This window comes from Peromyscus maniculatus, chromosome 1, assembly GCF_049852395.1.
Source record: "Peromyscus maniculatus bairdii isolate BWxNUB_F1_BW_parent chromosome 1, HU_Pman_BW_mat_3.1, whole genome shotgun sequence".
Lineage (NCBI taxonomy): Eukaryota > Metazoa > Chordata > Mammalia > Rodentia > Cricetidae > Peromyscus > Peromyscus maniculatus.
The window spans coordinates 18,902,786-18,924,800 of NC_134852.1; the positions used below are offsets into that span (position 1 = coordinate 18,902,786).

Consider the following 22,015-nt stretch of genomic DNA (forward strand, 5'->3'; position numbering starts at 1 on the left):
TTAATAAAAAAAATTGACCTGAAAAATATATAATGGGATTACTAGCAAGGAAACCTGAGGGAACTCGGACTGATTTCTGAGAATTGCAGAACACAATTTTAGATAAATAGATTCACAGCTAGAAAATGCTTTCTTGTGAGTTAACTCCAAATCTTACAGGGAAGGAGGGAAGGAAAGTTAATTACTAAGATGATCTTGGAAAAGGTGCCCACGGGTACATGCTGGTCCATTATACGTGAGATGGATTTCATAAGGAAATGGGGGCTCAATTACAATAAACAGGCAGAGGGGGTCTCATAGAAAGGGTAAATTAAATAATAGGCAGGAATTGTGATGGTTGCCTGACGATGCTGTATAGACTTTAAGCAGCTGTTTACACGGCTCTGCTGTGTGAAGAACTTGTTTATTCCTTTCTAGACAGTCTTAAGGCATTTTGATATTGCAGAAATTCTTGCACAGGCTGATAGGCATGGGGGATTTTTTTTTCCTTTGTAAAAATCTTGACAGGAGAAATTTAGGAGGTGGAGGCATAAGGATCACCATGGGATCTAGGTCAGCCTGAACTGAAGAGGTTTTTTTCCCCAAAAATATTTTTTAAAAAAAGTACAATAGAGCATTAGGTGTGTGTGTGTGTGTGTGTGTGTGTGTGTGTGTGTGTGTGTGTGTGTGTGTGTGTGTGTGTGTGTGTTGGGGCCTTATGTGTGTTACAACAGAAAACACTTGTACACTTAAATGGAAATAAGATTAAAGTAAGGCTAGACTTCTCGAAGGATCAGAGGCACAGATGTGGCGGACCTAGGCTAGCAAGCTGGACAAGCAAGAGTGCCCCTTTCACCTGCCTGTCTAGAAAGCAGACCTTCAGGACCTCTTCTATGAAGTCAGAGGCAGCAACAAAGGAGGCTACATCCAGGTCAGTCAGGAAAAGCAACAGGCAGCTACAACTCTCATCCCCAGCTGCAGGCCCCTTACAAAGACCCCGAGACTTCTGGAAAACACCTAAGAGGGCTTCTTCAGCTCCAGCGTGGGGACAGGCTTCTCTAGACGGTATGTTGCAGCCCCCAAAGGACAGAGGGTTGAGGGTGGTTGCAAGCACTTCCAGTGTGGTACTTCTTAATGATGCCACCGCATTAATTTCCCCACAAACTACCCTAAGTTCAGGAATGGACAAGGGAATCAGAAATTCAAAATTAAATAAAAGTGAATCAGTTACACTGCTCGGGGATGAACGTCCTCCGTCCCTGCAGGGATTTTATTTTTTATTTTTTATTATTTTACATACCAACCCCTGTGCCTCCCCCTTCCCCCTTCCCCCTTCACCCGCTCCCCCACGCCCCTCCCCCATTCCATCCGCATCCACTCCTCATACCGGTAAAGCCTCCCTTGGGTAGTCAATGCAGGCTGGCATACCAAGTTGGGACTGAACTAAGCCCCTCCCCCTGCATCACAGATGACTAAGGCATTGCACTATAGGGAATGGGCTCTAAAAAGCCCATTCGGGCGGTGCACGCCTTTAATCCCAGCACTCGGAAGGCAGAGCCAGGTGGATCTCTGTGAGTTCGAGGCCAGCCTGGACTACCAAGTGAGTTCCAGGACAGGCACAAAGCTACACAGAGAAACCCTGTCTCGAAAAACAAAAAAAAAAAAAGGCCCATTCGTGTACCCAGGATAAATCCTGGCCCCCTTGCCTGCCGGGGGACCCACAAACACATCAAACCACGGAACTTTCACCCACATTCAGAGGGCCAAGTGCGGTCCCATGCAGGCTCCCCAGCTGTCAGTGAGCTCCCACTAGCTAAGCTATCTCTGTGTTTTTTTTCCATCATGATCCTGAGCCCCTTGCTCCCATAATTTCTCCTCCCTCTCTTTATATTTTATTTTTTATTTCATTTATTTTTCACATATAATTGTAATTTATTATAATTATCTCCACTTAGAAAAATCAGAAGAGGTTTCAGGAACAACAATTAAGATTGTTTAAATTTTTAGCTGGGCAGTGGTGGTGCATGCCTTTAATCTCAGCACTCTGAGTTCGAGGCCAGCCTGGTCTACGGAGCGAGTTCCAGGACAGCCTCCAAAGCTACAAAGAGAAACCCTGTCTCAAAAAACAAACAAACAAAAAAAGATTGTTTAAATTTTTAACTGTAATATAAAAATTATTCATATTTATGGAGTCCTGTGTGCTAGCTAGGCACTTATAGAATTTAAATATGCCTTTTATCAATTTTATTTGACTGAAGCTAATAATTTACATAAGCTTGAACCTAAAGTCAGATATCAAATAGCCAAAAAGTGAAGCCCAGTGAGACTGAGGGATTAAGGTATCTAAATCTATTCTAACATGCTAGTTAGTATCTAGCACAAATAGAATTTTTGAGAATTTTCCTGTTTGAGAAATTAAATTTTCTTATCAAATATCTTTATGATTAAATTAATGCTATAAAAATGTGTGCTAAATCAATTTTGCTCCCAGGAAAGGTAAATTTAGACAGTATAGCAGTGCTATCAGTTTGACCATCCTCTAAGAGAGTCCAGGAGTCCAGTTGAAGAGAGGGAAGAGGGATTTTATGAACGGGGGGTGGGGGTGGGGGTGGGGGTGGGGGTGGGGGTCAAGATCATGATGGGGAAACCCACCAAGACAGATTATCTGAAGTTGTGGGATCACATGGACACTAGACCCACAGCTGGGGAGCCTGTGTGGGACCAAACTAGGACCTCTGTGTGTGGGGAACAGTTTTGTTGCCTGTTCTGTTTGAGGGATCCCTGGCAGTGGGACCAGGATCTATCCCTGGTACATGAGCTGGCTTTTTGAAGCCCATTCTATATGATGGGATGATTTGCTCCACATTGATTTTGGATGGAGGGTGGGCAGGGTGAGGGAGAGGTGGGGGAATGGGGGAGAGGTCAGGAGGGAGAGGGAACTGTGGTTGGTATTTAAAATGACTACAAAAAATTTAAAAATGAGTTAATTGTTTAGAGGATGGCCCTGAAGGTTTTTAATATGAACTTCCCAGGTACTGTGTTGTGTGTTTTTGCTTATGCATGGTGGGCACATGTCAACAGCTTTCAACTAGCCTATCTCTCCATTTTCTCTTCATTTTCAGTACTGTGATCGTCAATGTTCGTATAAATGAGGCCAAGTGTGGCCAAATGCCAAATCCAGCTTTCACTAACTCCAACTGTCAATGCTGGGCACATCTGCTGTGGTTTCTATCCCTTGGCTAAGCCTTTTCTCAGGCTTAATGTTCAATGATAATTGTAGAAGAGAAGTGGGGATTCTCAGAATGCCTCTGACCCTACACTGTGTGTTGGGCTTAGGAACTGATTCTAAAGCACAGATCTAGGGCCCTTACATATGTGGTAAGCACATGTCTACCACTGAGGTGTGTTCTTATCTCTAAATGTTTCACTAGTATACATCAGGCAGACAGGAAGAGCTGAATCCTGAGTGAGTACTTTCAACTTTGGAAAACAGTGTTCAACCTGTTTTTATTTTCTCACAGGAGAACTCTAAAAACGTGTGCTAAATTGACACGAAAACAAAAATATGGTTTAAATGACTTAAAGATTTAAATAAAAAGGAAACAACCCCCCCCACACAAACTGGTAGTAAAGACATAGGCAGCCCAAGTACACTTGTGGAGAGATTCCATAATTCTGGCCAATTACAGTTGGATTAACTGGTTCTGCAGACCTTCCTAGAAGATGGGTCAACTTTTTTTTTTTCAGTAGAGCATAGCTCTGCTGAGCTGATTAATTCACATTGGTTTTCTACTTCATTCTGCTCTTTCAAAAATTCTTACAGAGTTGAGGCTGAAACTCAGTTTGTAGGGTGCTTACCTAATATTCCAAAACTACTCAGATTAATACCCATACTGCATGATCCCTAGGACTCCCTCTCACCTGCAAGACCAGCACTTGGAGATGGAGGCTCCAGTATCAGAAGCTCAAGGTCATCTTTAACTTCATACCATGTTCAGAGTCAACCTGGGATGTAAGAGTTGAGAACCAAAGGGCTCTTTTCTCTATGGTTTGAAATCTGTGTACAAAAATGTTAGTTTTTCAATTCCAGCTCTCCTGTGTCATGATTGTGTGCTGCTCTGGGTGAGTGGAAATCAATTCCACACACTCACACAGACAAAAAACGAATTGGCAGGAAGAACATGGTGATACACTGTGGCATGAGTGTTTCTTTTTAATTAAAAAAAAATTATTCATTTTACAAACCAATCACAAATCCCCCTCTTTCCTCCTCCCTTCCCTCCAACCTCCCCTCCCCCAACAACCTCCCCCCTCCATTCCCTCCTACAAGAAGGTAAGGCCTCCGAATCAGCAGAGCCTGGTACATTCAGTAGAGACAAGTTCAAGCCCCTCCCCCACATCAAGGCTGTTTGAGGTGTCCCACCATAGGGAGTGGGCTCCAAAAGCCTGTGCATGCACCAGGAATGGATCCTGATCTTACAGCCAGGGGTCCTCTTAAGCAGATCAAGCTACACAAACTGGCTTGCTTATGCAGAGGGCCTAGTTCAGTCTCCTGGAGGCTCCACAGGTGTTCATCTCAATTTCATGAGTCCCTACTAGTTTGATTTGGTCATCTCTGTAGGTTTTCCCATCCTGATCTTGATGCCCCTTGCACATAGAAACCCTCTTCTCTCTTTTGGACTGGACTCCTGGAGCTCCGCCCTGGTGTTTGGCTGTGGATCTCTGCATCTGCTTCCATCAGTTACTGGATGAAGGCTCTGTGATGACACTGAGGGTATTAACCAATTGGATTACTGGGGTAAGCCAGCTCAGGTACCCATTTCATTTATTAATTGTTTATTAATTTATTATTTGTTGCTCTCAGTGTCTGTGCAACTGGTATTATATTTAGGAAGTAGTAGTCCTGTGCCAATGCGTTCAAGACTACTTCCTACTTTCTCTTCTATCAAGTTCAATGTAACTGGTTTTATATTGAGGTCTTTGATCCACTTGGACTCGAGTTTTGTGCATGGTGATAGATATGGATCTACTTGGAGTCTTCTATGTGTTGACATCCAGTTATACCAGCACCATTTGTTGAAGATGCTTTCTTTTTTCCATTGTACAGTTTTGGCTTCTTTCTCAAAAATCAGGTGTTCATTGGTGTGTAGATTAATGTCAGGATCTTCAGTTTGATTCCATCAGTCCACATGCTGGTTTTTATTCCAATCAAGCTGTTTTTATTACTTTAGCACTATAGTAGAGCTTGATGTCAGGGATGGTGATGCCTTCAGAGGTGGCTTTATTGTACAGGATTGTTTTAGCTAACCTGGATTTTTTGTTTTTCCACATCAAGTTGAGTATCATTCTTTCCAGGTCTGTGAAGAATTGTGTTGGGATTTTGATGGGGATTTCATTGAATCTGTAGATTTCTTTTGGTAAAATTACCATTTTTACTATGTTAACCCTACCTATCCATGAGCATAAGAGATCTTTCCATTTTCTGATACCTTCTTCAGTTTCTTTCTTCAGAGACTTAAAGTTCTTGTCACACAGGTCTTTCACTTGCTTAGTTAGAGTTACCCCAAGGTATTTTATATTATTTGTGGCTATTGAAAAGGGTGATGTATATCATGATTTCTTTCTCAACCCATTTATCTTATAGGAAGATTACTGATTTTTTTCTTTTTGAGTTAACTTTGTATCCTGCTGACTTACTGAAGGAGTTTATCAGCTATAGGAGTTCCCTGGTAGAATTTTTGGCATCACTTATGTATACTATCATATCATCTGCAAATAGTGAAAGTTTGACTTCTTCCTTACCAATTTATATCCCCTTGATCTCCTTTCGTTGTTGTGTTATTGCTATAGATAGATCTTCAAGTACTATATTGAATATATATGGGGAGAGTGGACAGCCTTGTGTTGTTCCTGATTGTAGTAGAATCACTTTGAGTTTCTCTCCATTTAGTTTGATGTTGTCTGGCGCCTTGCTGTAAATTGCCTTTGTTATGTTTAGGTATGGCACTTGTATTTTTGATCTCTTTAGAACCTTTATCATGAAGGGGGTGTTGGATTTTGTGAAAAGCTTTTTTAGCATCTAATGAGATGATCATGTGGGTTTTTTCTTACATTTTGTTTATATGGTGTATTATATTGACAGATTTTCATATGTTGAACCATCCTTGTATCTCTGGGTTGAAGCCTACTTGATTGTGGTGTATAATTTTTGTATGTGTTCTTAGATTCAGTTTGTCAGTACAATATTGAGGTTTTCTTTTTTGTTTTTGGTTTTTTTGGGGTTTTTTTGCATCAGTGTTCATGAGGGAGATTGGTCTGTAATTCTCTTTCTTTGTTTCATCTTTGTGTGGTTTCATAAAAATGTTTCTTCTGTTTCTATTGTGTGGAACAATTTGAAGAGTATTGGTATTAGCTCTTTGAAATTCTGAGAAAATTCTGCACTGAAATCATCTGGTCCAGAGCTTTTTTTTTGTTGTTGGGAGACTTTTAATGATGGTTTCTAAATCCTTAGGGTTTATAGGTCTGTTTAAATTGTTTACCTGGCTTTGATTTAATTTTAGTATGGTGTACCTATCCAGAAAATCGTCCATTTCTTTTACATTTTCCAATTTTGTGGAATAGAGGTTTTTGAAAATGACCTGATGATTCTTTGGAATTCCTCATTGTTTGTTGTTATGTATCCCTTTTCATTTCTGATTTTGTTAATTTGGATATTCTATCTGCCTTTTGGTTAGTTTGGATAAGGGCTTGTCTCTCTTGTTTATTTTCTCAAAGAACCAACTCTGTTTCATTGATTTTTTTGTATTGTTCTCTTTATTTCTATTTTATAGATTTCAGCTCTCAATTTGATCATTTCCTGGCATCTGTTCCTCCTTTGTGACTTTGCTTCTTTTTGTTCTAAAGCTTTTAGGTGTGTTGTTAAGTTACTTGTGTGAGATTTCTTTAACTTCTTTATGTGTGCATTTAGAGCTATGAATTTTCCTCTTAGCACTGCTTTCATAGGATTCCATTAGTTTGGGTATGTAGTACATTCATTTTCATTGATCTCTAGGAAGTCTTTAATTTCTTTCTTTATTTCTTCCTTGACCTATTGGTGATTCAGTTGGGCATTATTCAGTTTCCATGAGATTGTAGACTTTCTGTTATTTTTGTTATTGTTGAAATCTAACATTAAGTCATGATGGTCTGATAAAATATAGGAGGTTATTCCAAATTTTTTGTAGCTGTTGAGATTTGCTTTGTGACAAAGTATATGGTTGATTCAGAGAAGGTTCCATGGGGTGCTGAGAAAAACAATATATTCTTTTTTGTTATTTTTTTTAATTCCTTAATGGAATTAAATAAGAATGTTATATTCTTATTTGTTATTTTGTTAATTTCTTAATGGGAATTAAGGCCATTTGAATCATAGCATCTGTTAGATCCCTTATTTTTCTGTTAAGTTTCAATCTGGCAGGTCTATCCATTGGTGAGAGTGGGGTGTTGAAGTCTCCCACTATTGTGTGGGGTTTGATGTGTGATCTAAACTTTAGTAATGTTTCTTTTACATATGTGGGTGCTCTTGTATTTGGGGCATAAGTGTTCAGAGTTGAGACTTCAACTTGGTGGATTTTTCCTGTGATGAATATGTAATGTGCTTCCTGATCTCTTTTGATTAATTTTAGTTTGAAGTCTATTTTGTTAGATATTAGGATAGCTACACCAGCTTGCTTCTTAAGTCCATTTGATTGGAAAGTCTTTTCCTAGCCTTTTACTCTGAGGTAGTGTTTTGTCTTTGAAGTTGAGGTATGTTTCTTGTGTGCAGCAGAAGGATGGATGCTGTTTTTGTATCCGTTCTGTTAGCCTGTGTCTTTTTATAGGCAAATTGAGTCCATTGATATTAAGGGATATTAATGACCAGTGATTTTCAATTCCTGTTATCTTTTAGTGGTAAATGTGTATTTCCCTTCAAGATTTGCTGCTGTGGGGTTATCATTGACTGTGTTTTCATGGTTCAATCTGACTTCTGTAAGTGGAAGTTTTCCTTCTAGTGCTTTCTGTAGGGCTGGATTTGTGGATAGGTAGTGTTTAAATCTGGTTTTGTCTTGGAATGTCTTGTTCACTCTGTATAGTGATTGAAAGTTTTGCTGGGTATATTAGTCAGTGTCTGCATTGCAGCTGTCTAGGAACTTCTGGCTTTCAAAGTCTGCATTGAGAAGTCAGGTGTTATTCTGATGGGTCTGCCTTTATACGTCACTGTGCCTTTTTCCTTTGCTGCTCTTCATATTCTTTCTATATTCTGTATGTTTAGTGGTTTAATTATTATTTGGTGAGGGGACTTTTTTGGGGGGGGTCTAATCTATTTGGTGTTTTATAAGCTTCTTGTATCTTCATAGATATTTCCTTTAAGTTGTAAAACTTTTCTTCTGTGTTTTGTTGAAAATATTTTCTGTGCCTTTGAGTAAGTATTTTTCTCCTTCTTCTATCTCTGTTATTTTTAGGTTTGGCCTTTTCCTGGTGTCCCAGATTTTGTGGACATTTTGTGTTATGACTTTTTTGGCTTTGGTATTTTCTTTGACTGATGAATCTATTTTCTCTCGTATATCCTCTACACCATAGATTCTCTCTTCCATCTCTTATATTCTGTTGGTTATGCTTACATCTGTGTAGTTCCTGTTTGTTTACTCAGATTTTCTCTTTGCAGCATTCCACTGGTTTGTATCTTCTTCGTTGTTTCTATTTCACTTTTCTGGTCTTCAACTGTTTCCTTCACAGGTTTAATCGCTTTTTCATGGTTTTCTTGGCTTTCTTTAAGAGATTCTTGATTTCTTCCAATTTTTTGTTTGTCTTTTCCTCAATTTATTTAAGTAAAATTTTCATTTCCTCTTTAAAGGCCTTTGTCATCTTCCTAAAGTTATTTTTAAGGTCACTTTCTTCTGCTTCTTCTTCGTTGTGATGTTCAGGTTTTGCTATTGTAGAACTGGTAGGTTCTGGCAATGCCGTATTGCTCTTTGTTGTTTTATGTATTTTTGCATTGGTGTCTACCCATCTCTTCCTCCAATAGGTGCAAGAGGTGCCTCTGTGAGTGAGCTGCTCTTGGTCCAGTCTGTGCTTGCTGTGTCTGTTTCTCAGGGGCCACTCTGGGTGTAGTCTTAACTCTTGGTCTAATTGAAGCTGGTGGATTCTGTGTCTCAGGGAGCTGCTCTTGGGTCTATCAGTGCTCTTGGTCCAATGAGAGCTGGTGGATTCTGTGTCTTAAGAAGTCTCTCTTGGTCCATTGAGAGCTCTTGGTCCAATGAGAGCTGGGGGATTCTGTGTTTCAGGAAAGGATGGGTAGGTTTGGGGTAGGGCATGGGTCTTGTAGATTGCACGATCTCATGGGGGATTTTGATGGGGGATCCTGCCCACAGGAGTGTTCCCTGCTGGCCAGCAACTGGGGCTGCAAAGGGTGGGGGTTCCTGGGGTCTGGTTGTGTCCAGCATGAGTGTTCTTATCCTCATGAAATCAAATATTTTCATATGAATGTGTCCCCTGATCAGTGTTTCTTTAACGTATTAAAATCCAGAATTTCACCAACAAGAATGAATATCAATACAGACAAATGATGATTTTTACAGTGAAGTTTTAACATTCACATTTCTCAGTAGTGCAGTTTAAGAGACTTTAGACTTCAGAATTTTTCATTACTTGACTTCCATCTTTCTTTAGGATGATGGCATTTAGGGTTTTGACTTTTGTGCTGAGGTTAACTACAATTTTGATATCATGATCTCAACTCGTGAATTTCAAGGCATAGAATTCAACCTAACTATTGGAATGCTTGGAGAAATCCAGTAGTGGTAGCACATGCTTTTAATCTCAGCATTGAAGAGACAGAAGCATGTGGATCTCTGTAAGTTCCAGGCCAGGATGGTCTAGATAGGGAATTCCAGGACAGCTAGTGCTACATAGAGAAACACTGTATCAGAAAAAAACAAAGACAAACAGACCAGCAAACAATGATGCTTGAAATACTGAGGCAGCTATGGAACCCCATCAAAGGGGAGAGAGAAGCCATAGGATTGCATTCTCAATTTCTTAGTGAGTTTCTGAGCAGATTAGACTAGACGACACCCTTTTGCAAAATAAGCACACATGCACGCACGCGCGCGCGCACACACACACACACACACACACACACACACATACAACAAAGAAGACACAACAAAATCCTTCTCATTATTTGGCCACAGCATTTTATTTCCTCCACAGACTAGTTCTCATATCATGTCTACCAAACATCTTACGTTTCCACCCAATAAATGTAAGCCCCTCTCTGCCTACAGAGAGGAACCCTGTTTAGTCTCTGTCTTTTCTGTGTTGTGTTTCAGACACCTCCTGAGCACCTCTTGCCCTCTGTCTCAGTCCACTGCTAAGGATTTTACCTTGTTCACCACTGCATTTGGATTGAGCCAATGTGAGAACACAGGATCAGATGTCATGGGAAATAAATACCAGTGTTGATACTCCCTCTCAGTGTGGTATTGTCCCCTTTCACTACAGTGACTTGCTATGCTTGCTTAGAATGTGTTCCCCTTCCATGAAAGCCTCAACCATTGCCTTAGAAATGCAGAGCTGGGGCTGAGGTAGGATCCATGTCTGATTCAATCAGTGGGAAATGTGTCTTTCCCCTGTTGGCTTGCTTACTTGTTTCTGCTGTTCTAGTTATGCATCATGTGTTCACATTAAGCCAAGCTGACCTTGGTCTTCCTAGGCTACTAGGCTGTGCTGAGACTGTCAACCCTCCCGCTGTATTTCAAGAGTAATGGGGAGAAAGTTGTGAGCTGCTGCACCAAGACACAGGAGGTGTGATCTAATCACATTCTCAAACCTATCAGCATCACAGATTGAGTCACTGAAGCCTGGCACTAAAAAGGAGGACAGCTTGGATAGAATCTCAGATGAGGTAGAGCATGGGGCCAGACACACGGCACCTGCCACCATTTGCAAGGGAGGAACAGATAACCCTGAGCTTCTGCACAACTTGCTGTGTTCTTATGGTACATCTTCCCATCCTCAACATAGGATTTTATCCCCTATGGAGTCCTGTATTGTTCCACCTTACAGCTACTCTTTGGTCTGTTCTCTGGAAGCATTTGTGTAGGACTAGGATGAAGTATTTACTGTTATGAAACCTGCAGTAACAGAACTCCCAGTTGATTTTTTTTAATTTAATTGTCTCTTCTCCTTTTGAACTTGCAGCTTTTACATATCCACTAATTGTTGGAGCAGATCCTCATGTCCCAAGCCAGATACCAAACTACTGTAGTTGAATCTCTCTGAGAATCCTGACCAGAATGGCTTCACAGATCAGAGAATCCTTTAAGCCCTGGTCACCAAAAAACTATACTGAAATGGACAACCTAGAGTTTATTTCAATGCAGGGTTCCTCTGTGCAGTCTGGAGAGGACATCTCTAACTCTTCAATTGCCCAGCCCAACTTTCCCCCAGTTGACAGTGGCTCCCGTGCAAAGCAGGAGCTGCAAATACTCTGGGAGTGGTTTACCTCCTGGTTGCAGCCAGAACAGCAGAGCAAGGAGCAGATGATTTCTAACCTAGTCTTGAGGCAGTTTGTCCTCACTGGGCACTGCAAGGACAAGTTTGCCTTGAAACAGAAATGGGAGTCAAGTGGCAGAAACATGAGGAGATTCATGGAGGGTCTGACTGATGAGTGCTTGAAGCCTCCTGTGATGGTAAGTAAGTGGGGTAAGAGGTGGCTAGGCTGGGAGGAAAGACTCTCATTTGCATTTTGGAATAAATTAGGAGAAGGTGTTATTAGTGAATTTTTTGTTATTTATTTATTTATTTATTATTTTTGTTATTAGTGAGATTGTTCTCTCTCTGAAATTGTTACAAGAGAGAATATTCAGTGCTCTGAATTAGCATGAATAAAGCAGAAAGGAATGCATCCATTGTGTAGAGTCATAATTAAACTTAATTAATTTACATTGTGATAGAGAGACTGGCGAGTTGACATTTGAGCAGAGCCTTTAAGGCTTTAGAGGAGATGTCATGAGTCTGCGATCCCCAGACCTGGGGAGCAGAAACGGGGGATTGAAGTGGTTGCTTGGCTTTCCATGTATGTTACTGTCTGTCAGAAGATCCCCTGTCTAAAATACTGGAGTGGCAGAAATGTAAGAATAAGGTTTCTGATGTTGAAATATGGCTCTTGCCAGGCAGTGGTGGCTCGTGCCTTTAATCCCAGCACTCAGGAGGCAGAGCCAGGAGGATCTCTGTGAGTCTGAGGCCAGCCAGGTCTACAGAGTGAGATCCAGGACGGGCACCAAAACTACATAGAGAAACCCTGTCTAGGAAAAAAAAATATGGCTCTCGTTGCTCTTACCTGTATACACAACACTGACACACCCATAAAAAATGCCTTGACAAATGAATAATGGTGCTTAAGTGCAAAATTTGAAGTTCAGAAAGACTTAACATACATGTAATTACATTGGCTCATATTTCAAAGTATAGATTTGCATAATTCTAAGTCACTGATGGAAATGGTCTAGGTGGAGAAATTTTTCAAATACCCCTTACACACATTCCTGGAAGTCATTGTACAAATCACTTAGTGTTTTAGTTTTTTGTTTGTTTGTTTGTTTGTTTTGATATCAATTTGATTGTTTGGTCAGTTTTTTTTAATTAATTTTAAAAATTAAAATTATTTTATTTATTTTTCTCAATTTGAGGCATAGTTTCCTAATGTAGCCCCTGCTGGCCCTCTTCTCTAGTGCTGGATTAAAGGTGTCAACCACCACCCCCTGTCATCTGTTTACTCTGTAAACAAGTTCACATTTCACAGTTTGTTTTATTCACAGTTTCACACTTACACTCGGTTTTAAATTGAGAATCTCATGATTGAAACTTAATTCCAAGTAAACTGCTGCCCTAGTGGTCCAGTCATGTTCCTAAGAGCAGAGGCAATGTGCAACTTATAGAGATAATGTATGTGTTGAACTTGATTCAGACAGGTGTTAGTTCTGTTATGGACTCATTAATAAATAAACAAAAAGCCCCCAAATTATAGCTTTTTTAAAGGGTATCTTTGGGCAAAGGTGGTTGCCTAGGGAGGGACAAGAAATTGTAGTTGCTGGAAATAAAGACCGTTCACACAGCAAAAGGAAGTGACAGTTGGAGAGGGAGAGACAGACTAATGGCTGGGGATGGGGGATGTGAAAGCCTCAGCTTCCTCCAAGTGGTAAAGGAAGAGTCATGAGGTTCAAAGCGAGAACTTAACGATTGTCAATCTGAGGCTAGGACACCAAAATGTCAGGTAATCCAGAATCACAATTGAGTTTCTGGGGATTCTAGATAGGAGAAAAAATTACCTATTGTTAATCCCACTGAACAAGTGTAAAGACAGTTACCCATTTTTTTTGGTTAAATTTAGCAAGCTTTGTTTTCTGTTAGACAGGGCTGAAATAGGGAACACAGGAGACAATGGGGTTTATACAGCTTAAAAAACTTGAAGCGTAGGGGGGAGTCCAAGGGTTGGGGGATTTTTTGTTTGCATAGAAATTTGGCTGAACATCTCAAACTTATTTGGCAGAATATCTTATCAGGGTGGAGGTCAGGATATGGCCAGAGTATAGACTGCAGAACAGGTAAAATTTCAGAAAATGGGTCAATTCACAGTCAAATTCAAGTTTTACAGAAAACAACAACAAACTTGTTATAAGATAGCATCTAATCTTAAGGTGGAGTCAGGCTAGGCTGCTACTGATCAGAGGCTGGAGGCTAAAGTGGCGGCGCTTTCTCTGGAATAGTTTGCCATGAACCAGAGAATGAGGGAAGATAGCAAGAGTCCAGGGAGCAACTGAAAGACTGAAAATAAGAAGTTACAGATTGATGAGGAACTGTGAAATTCCAGCCATAGAGACTTAAAAAAAAAGACTGGCTTTATTGGAACAGACACATAGCTCTAATCAAGGTAATTAAGAGGGTCTCCAGAAATGAGAGACCACTCAAGGAATTTAGGGCCAGACTTTCTTTCCCCCAAGACAGCCATTTGGTAATAATTGAAATATCCTTGGTGTGAATATGGGTTGGGGGATAATCCCCAGAAGAATGCACAGTCTTTCTTTAAGAGGCCAGTTCCTGTTTCCAGATTGGCCTAACTTCATCTGATCCTCCTTTAGTGTGCTGATCAGCTAAAGAAAATATTGTAGCCATACCTCAAGGACCTAACTTTGTTTTTTCCCTAGAGATAGTGACTCAAGCACTTGCAAAAATAGTGACTTTAGAGAACAGATTTGGAATACACAAATGAGCTAACCAATAGTACAGGGATCCTGTGAAAGCAAGTGGAGGGGAGGTTTTTTTCTGTAATCCACAGAATCCCTGACAGTGATCATCTGACTTTGTTTACAGGTCCATGTCTCCATGCATGGGCAGGAAGCCCTCTTTTCAGAGAGAATGACCTTAAAAGAAGTCATCAAGCTTTTGAAACAGCAGCAATCAGCAACAACTACAACACAAGCAAATGCAGGAACACCCTTGCCTATCCCCCAAGACATGTTGCTGGCAACAGGTTAGTAGGGAACCTGGAGAGAAGAGGGGTGTTGTGTGAGGACCCCTTTCTGGGCACAGTTTCATAGACTCTTATTTCCACAGGATATGAAAACAGTGAAGATGGCCGAAGCACTTTCTTGAATAATCCTGAAGTAAAGAATGGTGTTAGTAGTCCCAGAAATGAGATGGACTCCCTTCTCATTATCCAGACAGGGCAGTATCTTGAGCCTGAAGAGGGAGGTGTTTCTTATGGAGTTCCTCAGGATTCCAGAAGAGCAAGTCAAGGCACCTCCAGGTACCAGGCAGAGCCCCTGAGGGCACCTGCTTATAAACATATCCCTATGGAGGTACAAGCAGTGTCTCTCTCCAGAACAGCCCAGTCTGAAGACAATGGAGATGGCCGCAATACATTCTTGATCAACACTGATGTAAATAGTGGTATTAGCAATCTCAAAAATGATATGGATTCCCTTCTCATTATCCAGAGAGGACAGTATCCTGAGCCTAAAGAGGGAGGTGTTTCTTATGGAGTTCTCTGGGATCCCAGAAGAGCAATTTGGGGCACATGTGAGTCCCAGGAAATGTCTCCAACACCCCATTCTTCTGAAAATATCCATATGGGGGTACCAGGGTTCCTCTCCAGGCCAGAGCAGTGTACTTCTGAGCCTGTTCCCCTTTACCAGAATAACCAGGCAAATTCTGTATGTGAGAGTCACCAGGAAAGACTCCACATTGATCTCAAACCATACAAATGTGAGGAATGTTCCAGGACCTTCAAATATCCTTGTAACCTCTCAGTCCACCAGAAAAAGCACAGGAAGGAGAGGTCATTTGTCTGTACCCACTGTCTGAAAGCCTTCTACCAAGTCTCAGACCTCCGAAATCATGAGGTCATCCATATGCCAGAGAAACCTTTCCCATGTAGCACTTGTGGAAGGTCCTTCAGCCACAAGACCAACCTGCAGGCTCATGAGAGGATTCACACAGGAGAGAAGCCCTACACCTGCTCCCTGTGTTACCATCGCTTCCGCCAGTCATCCACATACCACCGTCACCTGAGGAATTACCACAAATATAACTAAAACTGTTACCTTCCTCAACAGAAGCTAGCAGGGCTTCTGCCTCAGAGTTTCATCTGCACATGAAGAATCATGTCGCTTCTAAATACCACTTGGCCAGTGAAGTTGGTTCATTTATCTTGAAGGACTGTTCTTTCCACCTATTGTTCTATTTCTATCCTGCTTTCGTTAGAGGGTAAAGAAGATGAGTAGTTGGTCAGTTTGTTCACTGTTTTCCAAATGCCTAAATATTGGCTGATATCTTATTTCCCATTAGCAAATAAATGTTGATGCTTCTGTGTTTCTCCTGTGTGTTATGTTTTGTGTGTGTGTGAGTGTGTGTCCTATGTTGGTGCCTTTTTGTAGGGATTTTGGGCCTTACTTTCCACCATATTTGAAACAGAGTCTCTCTTTTTCAAAAGCTTGAACCACAGGTTAAGTGGCCTGAATCTCATAGAGATCCTTGTCTTCATTCTCCAGACTTCTTAGCAAGATGATACAGATGTCTCTGCTACTGGATCTTGCTATGGGATATCTTTCTGTAAGCTGTGAACATGTGTTTTCTCTGATTGGTTGAGAAATAAAACTGCATTGGCCTATGCCAAGGCAGCTTAGAGGCAGGTGGGAAATCCAAGCAGATATACAGAGAGAAGAAAGAGGAGAGAGATACCATCTGCCACCGCTGAAGCAGCAGCAAGATGCCAGCAGACCAGTAATGCCATAGCCACGTGGTAACTTATAGATTAATAGAAGTGAGTTATAAGAGCTAGCTAGCAAGAAACCTGCCATAGACCATACAATTGGTAATTAATATTAAACCTCTGGATGATTATTTTATAAGTGGCTGAGGGACCGTGGGGCTGGGTGGGACTGAAGGAATGTGGGAATGTGGGGTTGTGAGGGACCTGAGAATACTTACAGCTACAGGATCTGCCCTTCAAAAATTTGTTTTATGTGTGTGTGCCTGAATGTAAATATGCACACCACATGTGTGAAGGAGCTCTCATAAATGGGTGGCAGGGTGGGGGGGAGGGCATCAGATCCCCTGGATCTGGACCAACAACAATTGTGAGCTGGTATGTAGGTGCTTGAAACTGAACCTCGGTCATCTGCAAAAGCAATAAAGGCTCTTCACCTCTGAGCCATCTGTCCAACCCTTGGATCTGAGTTTTAAACTTGAAACACTGGATATCTGCATTAAGTACCTTTATCCACTGAAATAGCTTCCCATCCATGGGATATTTATTAAAATTCAAGAATATAGGTTATGGAAGAGGACAGTGCAGTCGTTTTGGAAGAAACAAATATCAGAAGCTGAGAGTGTTCCATAGAGGTTTCCCCTTACCCAGTTCACTGTTTGGGAATTGATTTTCTCCTTTTCCCTTTGAGGATCTTTCTGATAGAATTGAGATCTCACATTAGGGGGCAAGGGCTGTTACATGCTGAGCCATTTCTGTGGCCCCTTTAAGATTTTTGAAATATACTCCAAATACTAACAACTAAATAGGTGGAAATGCTTAGGGATGGAAGCTGTGAGATGCAATGTTATCCACAGGGAGATACCAAAAGGGCAAAAGTTTTCCCATAAGTGATTCCACAATGACAGTAAGAAGGGAAGGGGCCTATACTGAAGAAGAAAGTTGGAGAAAAGGAATATACTATGAAGATGGAGGTAATGGGCTTAGACTGGTTGCCTTGGATTCACTATCAGTTCACTTCTACAGTATAGTGGTACTAAACAGCTAAAGAGGAGGTTATCCATGTAGAAATGCTTAAATGGTGGCATAGGAATACCCTGATATCTGCCTTGTGACTCCCCCACAACTTGAAAACTACAAGTTATGTATTTATGCTCTGTGCAGTTCTTGTTGCGAGAAGAATTTGCTTATTCTAGACTTACCACGTTTGCTGTTTTTCACAATGAAATAAAAGCATCTCAGCAAACAGGAGGGATTTCATTTTCCTTTTGGAAACTGTTCTGCAGTGTTTGGCGTTTCTTTCACAGCATGAATGATTTACCTGCATGTATATATGTAGTTGTCAATTTGTGGTTTGGATTTACTCACTAAACCACCATTAGCAACACAGCTTTGAATGTCCATGTCTTCTCCAACACAGGCTAGAGCTTGTTCCTGGAATAAACTGAGCCCTCCAAGGACTCATGGAAAAAAGGTTTCTCCCCACTCTTTCTGATTGCTTTTGTGAATTTGCTTGTGTAACTTGTTCTTATTTTTACTCCAAGATAATATTGAGGAAAAGTAATTTGAAAGTAATTCTCAATCCTTCAAGTAGATGATGTTAAAGACACAAACTTGCTATGAAAATAACAACTGGTCTTTTGGAAAGAGACTAGAAAACAATAAATTTATTAAGTAGCAATGCAGAATCTAATCACAATGTAGAGGCCCACAAAGGTTTCCTAGTGAGATCTGAGTTTGCTTTACCCAGTAGAGCTGCATTAGAGGGTGGCTTGACCATGTGCATGGTCACCAGGTGATTGGAAAGGGTCTGTCCTTGGCTGTGCTGAGGGGAAGTCTTTTGCTCCACCCCTTGGCATTCCTATAAATAGGCCTTGAGAAGAGACAGAAGGGGCCAGTGGATAAGGATCCAGGCCCTCCCGAGGCTATCCTGTGTTTCTGTTTCTCTCCCCTCTACTCTTCTATCTCTATCTCTTATCCCTCACTCCTCAAGTGTACTCCCAGCTGGTCTCCCACACCACAATCACAGGATAGACTGAGCCATTCAGCACAGGACACAAAATGGTGTTTCAGTCTACACTAGTTGATTTTTCCTTTCATATCAAGAGACTGGAAACAACGGAGTGAAGAAATAGATGGGGTAGGGCACATTGGTTCTCTTTCTAGTTTTCAAAGTGAGACCCTAGAAAGACGTTCATGTGCAATAGGTGTCACTTCCTGCTCTGTGGAGGCTGCTTCCTGATATAAGGAGGCAGCTCATTGCAAGTGGAGGCTGCTTCCTGCTAGGTGGAAAGCCCACATTCTCTATAGACTTTGCAAATATGATTTCTTACGTAGCCAGACTTTCCCTTTATAGTACACATTGTTAAGGCTGTAATATCTGTTTCTTTTTCTTTTTTTCCACCCATAATGTTCATTAAAAAACCTTGGCTTCAGATCCTAAGTAGAGACATTCTCAATTCTTAGAATAGTTTAACTAATTCAGTAACAATGTTACCTAAAGGAAATTTTGAAGTGTATAAAGAAAGCTTTTCATGTGCATAAGTAAGAAATACTCGTATGGATATCTTCTTTTTTAATTCTGCAGAAGAATCCATGTGCAATTTCTTTAAAGGAGGAATTTCTTCATTAATTAGCATGGTGCGGTTTATAGGCACACCCATCTTCCTTCTCCCTGAGCAGATAGCACAGGAAAAAGAAATTTCTGTGATTTAAACAACTCACATGCATCAGAATCCTGAATGTAATTGCTGACTGAACTCAGAAGAAAGCTGTCTTTTGACTATGTAGTTATTGTTTTTTTTAAATATTTTCTTTTATGTGTATGAGTATTTTTCTTATATACATGTATATGCATCACATATAAGCCTAGTGTCCATGGAATGAGAAGAAGGCATAGGATCACCTGGGATGGCTGTTATCCCCTAAGTGGGTGCTGGGAATTCAACTGGATTCTCTGCAAGAGCAACAAGCTCCTTTGATTCCTGAGAAACCTCTCTATTCCCCAGGTAGCTATCTTTTGGAAGAGATACTTTTTTTCATGGACAAAGATCATTAAGAAAAATGTTCCGGGGTTGGGGACAAGAGCAAGTGCAAGGCTCTGGGTCTGGTCCTCAGCTCTGAAAAAAGAAAAAAAAAATTAAATTTCATCATGTTTTAGGAATATATATATATATGAGTTGGGGGAGGGCAGGAGAGGGAGAGCAATAAAAGTGATATCTTGACAGAAGGAGCCATTAAGGGGTAAGGGAGAAACCTGGTGCTAGGAATACTCCCAGGAATACACAAGGATGATGCCAACTAAGATTCCTAGCAGCTGTGGAGAGGGCACCTGAACTGGCCTTCCCCTATAATCAGATTAGTGACTACCATAATTGTCATCATAGAACCTACGTCCAGTAACTGATGGAATCAGATGCAGTGATCCACAGCCAAGCACTTGACTGAGCTTCTGGAGATCAGTTGAAGAAAGGGAGAAGGGATCATATGAGCAGGGGGGGGGTCAGGATCATGATGGAGAAACCCACAGAGACAGCTGACCTGAGCTAGTGTGAGCTCACAGACTCTGGACTGACAGCTGTGGAAACTGCAGGGGACTGAACAAGACCCTCTGAATGTGGTGACAGTTGTGTGGTTGATCTGTTTGTGGGGCCCCTAGCAGTGGGACCAGGCCTTATCCCAGGTGCATGAACTGGCTTTTTGGAGCCCATTCCCTATGGTGGGATACCTAGCTCAGCTTTGCTGCAGAGAGGAAGGGCTAGGCCCTGCCTCATCTTGGTATGCCAGACATCACCAAGGGAGGCCTTACTCCTTCTAAGGAGCAGATGCAGGGTGGGGTTGGGGGATGGGAGGAGGCAGGAGAAAGGGAGGGAAGGAGGGGGAATTGGGGTTGGTATGTAAATTTTTTAAAAAATTAAATAAAAAATAAATAATATAAAAAGAAAACAATTTAAAATTTTGCCACCATCAAGAGTCAACAAAATCAAAAGAATAACTCCTGCTATGGCTACTGGAAGTATTGCTACTGTAATTATAATTTAATTCTGCCATTATATTGAAAGAGGCAAGTCCCAATATATAGTGATACTTAATGAAAGCTGTTCCTTTGAAATGCATATCTAAGTGCATTGAATTTACTTAAAGCAAAGCTCACAGCAGCCTCCTTCATGATAGCTTCCACTAAAAGGATCTACCAAACAATTATCAATATAAATTGTTTTATTTACATACAATGGAATTTTTACCGCATGAAAGTCAACAAAGAGTGTCACACACAACATAGAGGAGTTATTTGGCAACCTTGACCTGAAGGATGTGATACACACAGATCTATCACCTCTAACTTCTTCCATACACCTTAATACTTGCACATTTAGAATGAAAATGTAGGAAAGACTGATGCAAGGTATCATTGAGGAAAAGGGTTTTATTGTAGCTATTGGGGAGAGAACAGTCAGAGGCATCTGGAAGAGTCCAAATCAGGGAGAGAAAATAGTACACTAGACATGTTCACTAGACTTAACCAGGCAATACGATCAGAGAAGAGGAGAGTGTGAGAAGAAAATAGAGAAGAGAGTGTCCAGGAAACCAATCAAGAACCAAGAGACCAAGAGTGTATGGTCGAAATTTCTGGGTTTTATATGAAAGAGAAGCTGGGGGAAGGGAAGGGAAGCTCAGTGGCTAGAGAGGTTTAGGTTAGGGGGCCAGGGTGAGATGTTCTGAGAGGAGCCAGGGCTCTGTAAGAGGTACTTGCAGTGCTGTGTGATTATGGCAGCCAGCATTCACTTTGATATGTTGTTAGGCACCCCAGTGAGCCATTTGTCCTAAGTTTCTTTGGGACATACAGTTTTGAGATGTTGAAACTGTCTAGCATGTTAAGTGATAGGGAAAGGCCCTCCAGGGGCAAGACCATGCCACTTGCTTACACTTTAATAGCAATGAAGTTCCTTCTGCATGACTCTCTGCCATGCCCTTTGTACTCCAAAGAATGACATGAAAGTTCCCATCCGGATTCTTAATTGCTTCCTTACAGTTGCTCATGTATTTTGCACCTTTTTTTTTCTGACAGGAACTCAGGACCAATGTGTTGAATAATTACTTCAGACCCTTGTGGAGATGCTGTCGTGTGTCTAGAGTTGAGTTGAAAATCACTAGCCTGCTGAGAAAGAACACCAAGAGATCATGAACATTTAAAGGAGGGAGAATATCTCATCACAGTCATAGCAGATTCTCACTTCTCACGGTGATGCACACCATTGTGCTACCATCCCGCCCTGAGGTGAGTGACCGGAGCTAAAGACATTAGAAAGCACTCCTCGGAGAAGCCATGCTCATCTTCTTGAAATCGCCTTACTTTCTCCACTAGTGCCCCTCTTTATCTTAGTTGTACTTAATATCTACACTAAGAATTATTTCAACAGCTCTGCTGAAAGGAAGGAAGATGGGAGGGGAGGAAGGAAGGAAGGAAGGAGGGAGGGAGGGGGAGGGAGGGAAGGAAGGAAGGAAGGAAGGAAGGAAGGAAGGAAGGAAGGAAGGAAGGAAGGAAGAAGAAAGGAAGGATGACAAACAGATACATCTATAGATACATACAAAGTTGATTAAATAAACAGACAGGGTAGGGGAAAGAGACTCTGTACTGATTTTGGAAGTGGGAACTTGAATGGGCTTTTGGATGAAATTGGAGCTATTTCTAACTCAGGAAAAAGTAGGCAGTCTCTCATTCTCCCTAAGCTGTATAAACCTTGTTCC

The 22,015-nt window shown here is 41.2% G+C and overlaps 1 protein-coding gene across 2 annotated transcripts; it reads left to right on the top strand.

The window, feature by feature from the left end:
* The first annotated feature begins 902 nt into the window (after positions 1-902).
* Positions 903-15,866, top strand: LOC102907919 (zinc finger and SCAN domain containing protein 4C). 2 transcript variants are annotated; one of them, XM_076571031.1, is made up of 5 exons: positions 903-1,044; positions 4,638-4,777; positions 11,200-11,690; positions 14,371-14,530; positions 14,614-15,866. In XM_076571031.1, exons 3-5 carry the CDS (start codon positions 11,295-11,297, stop codon positions 15,591-15,593), a joined length of 1,536 nt encoding a protein of 511 aa, XP_076427146.1. In that variant the 5' UTR covers positions 903-1,044; positions 4,638-4,777; positions 11,200-11,294; the 3' UTR covers positions 15,594-15,866. The 2 variants fall into 2 exon arrangements, with proteins under 2 accessions (XP_076427146.1, XP_076427154.1); XM_076571039.1 differs by having other exon boundaries at positions 909-1,044; positions 4,601-4,777.
* Positions 15,867-22,015: the final 6,149 nt, after the last annotated feature.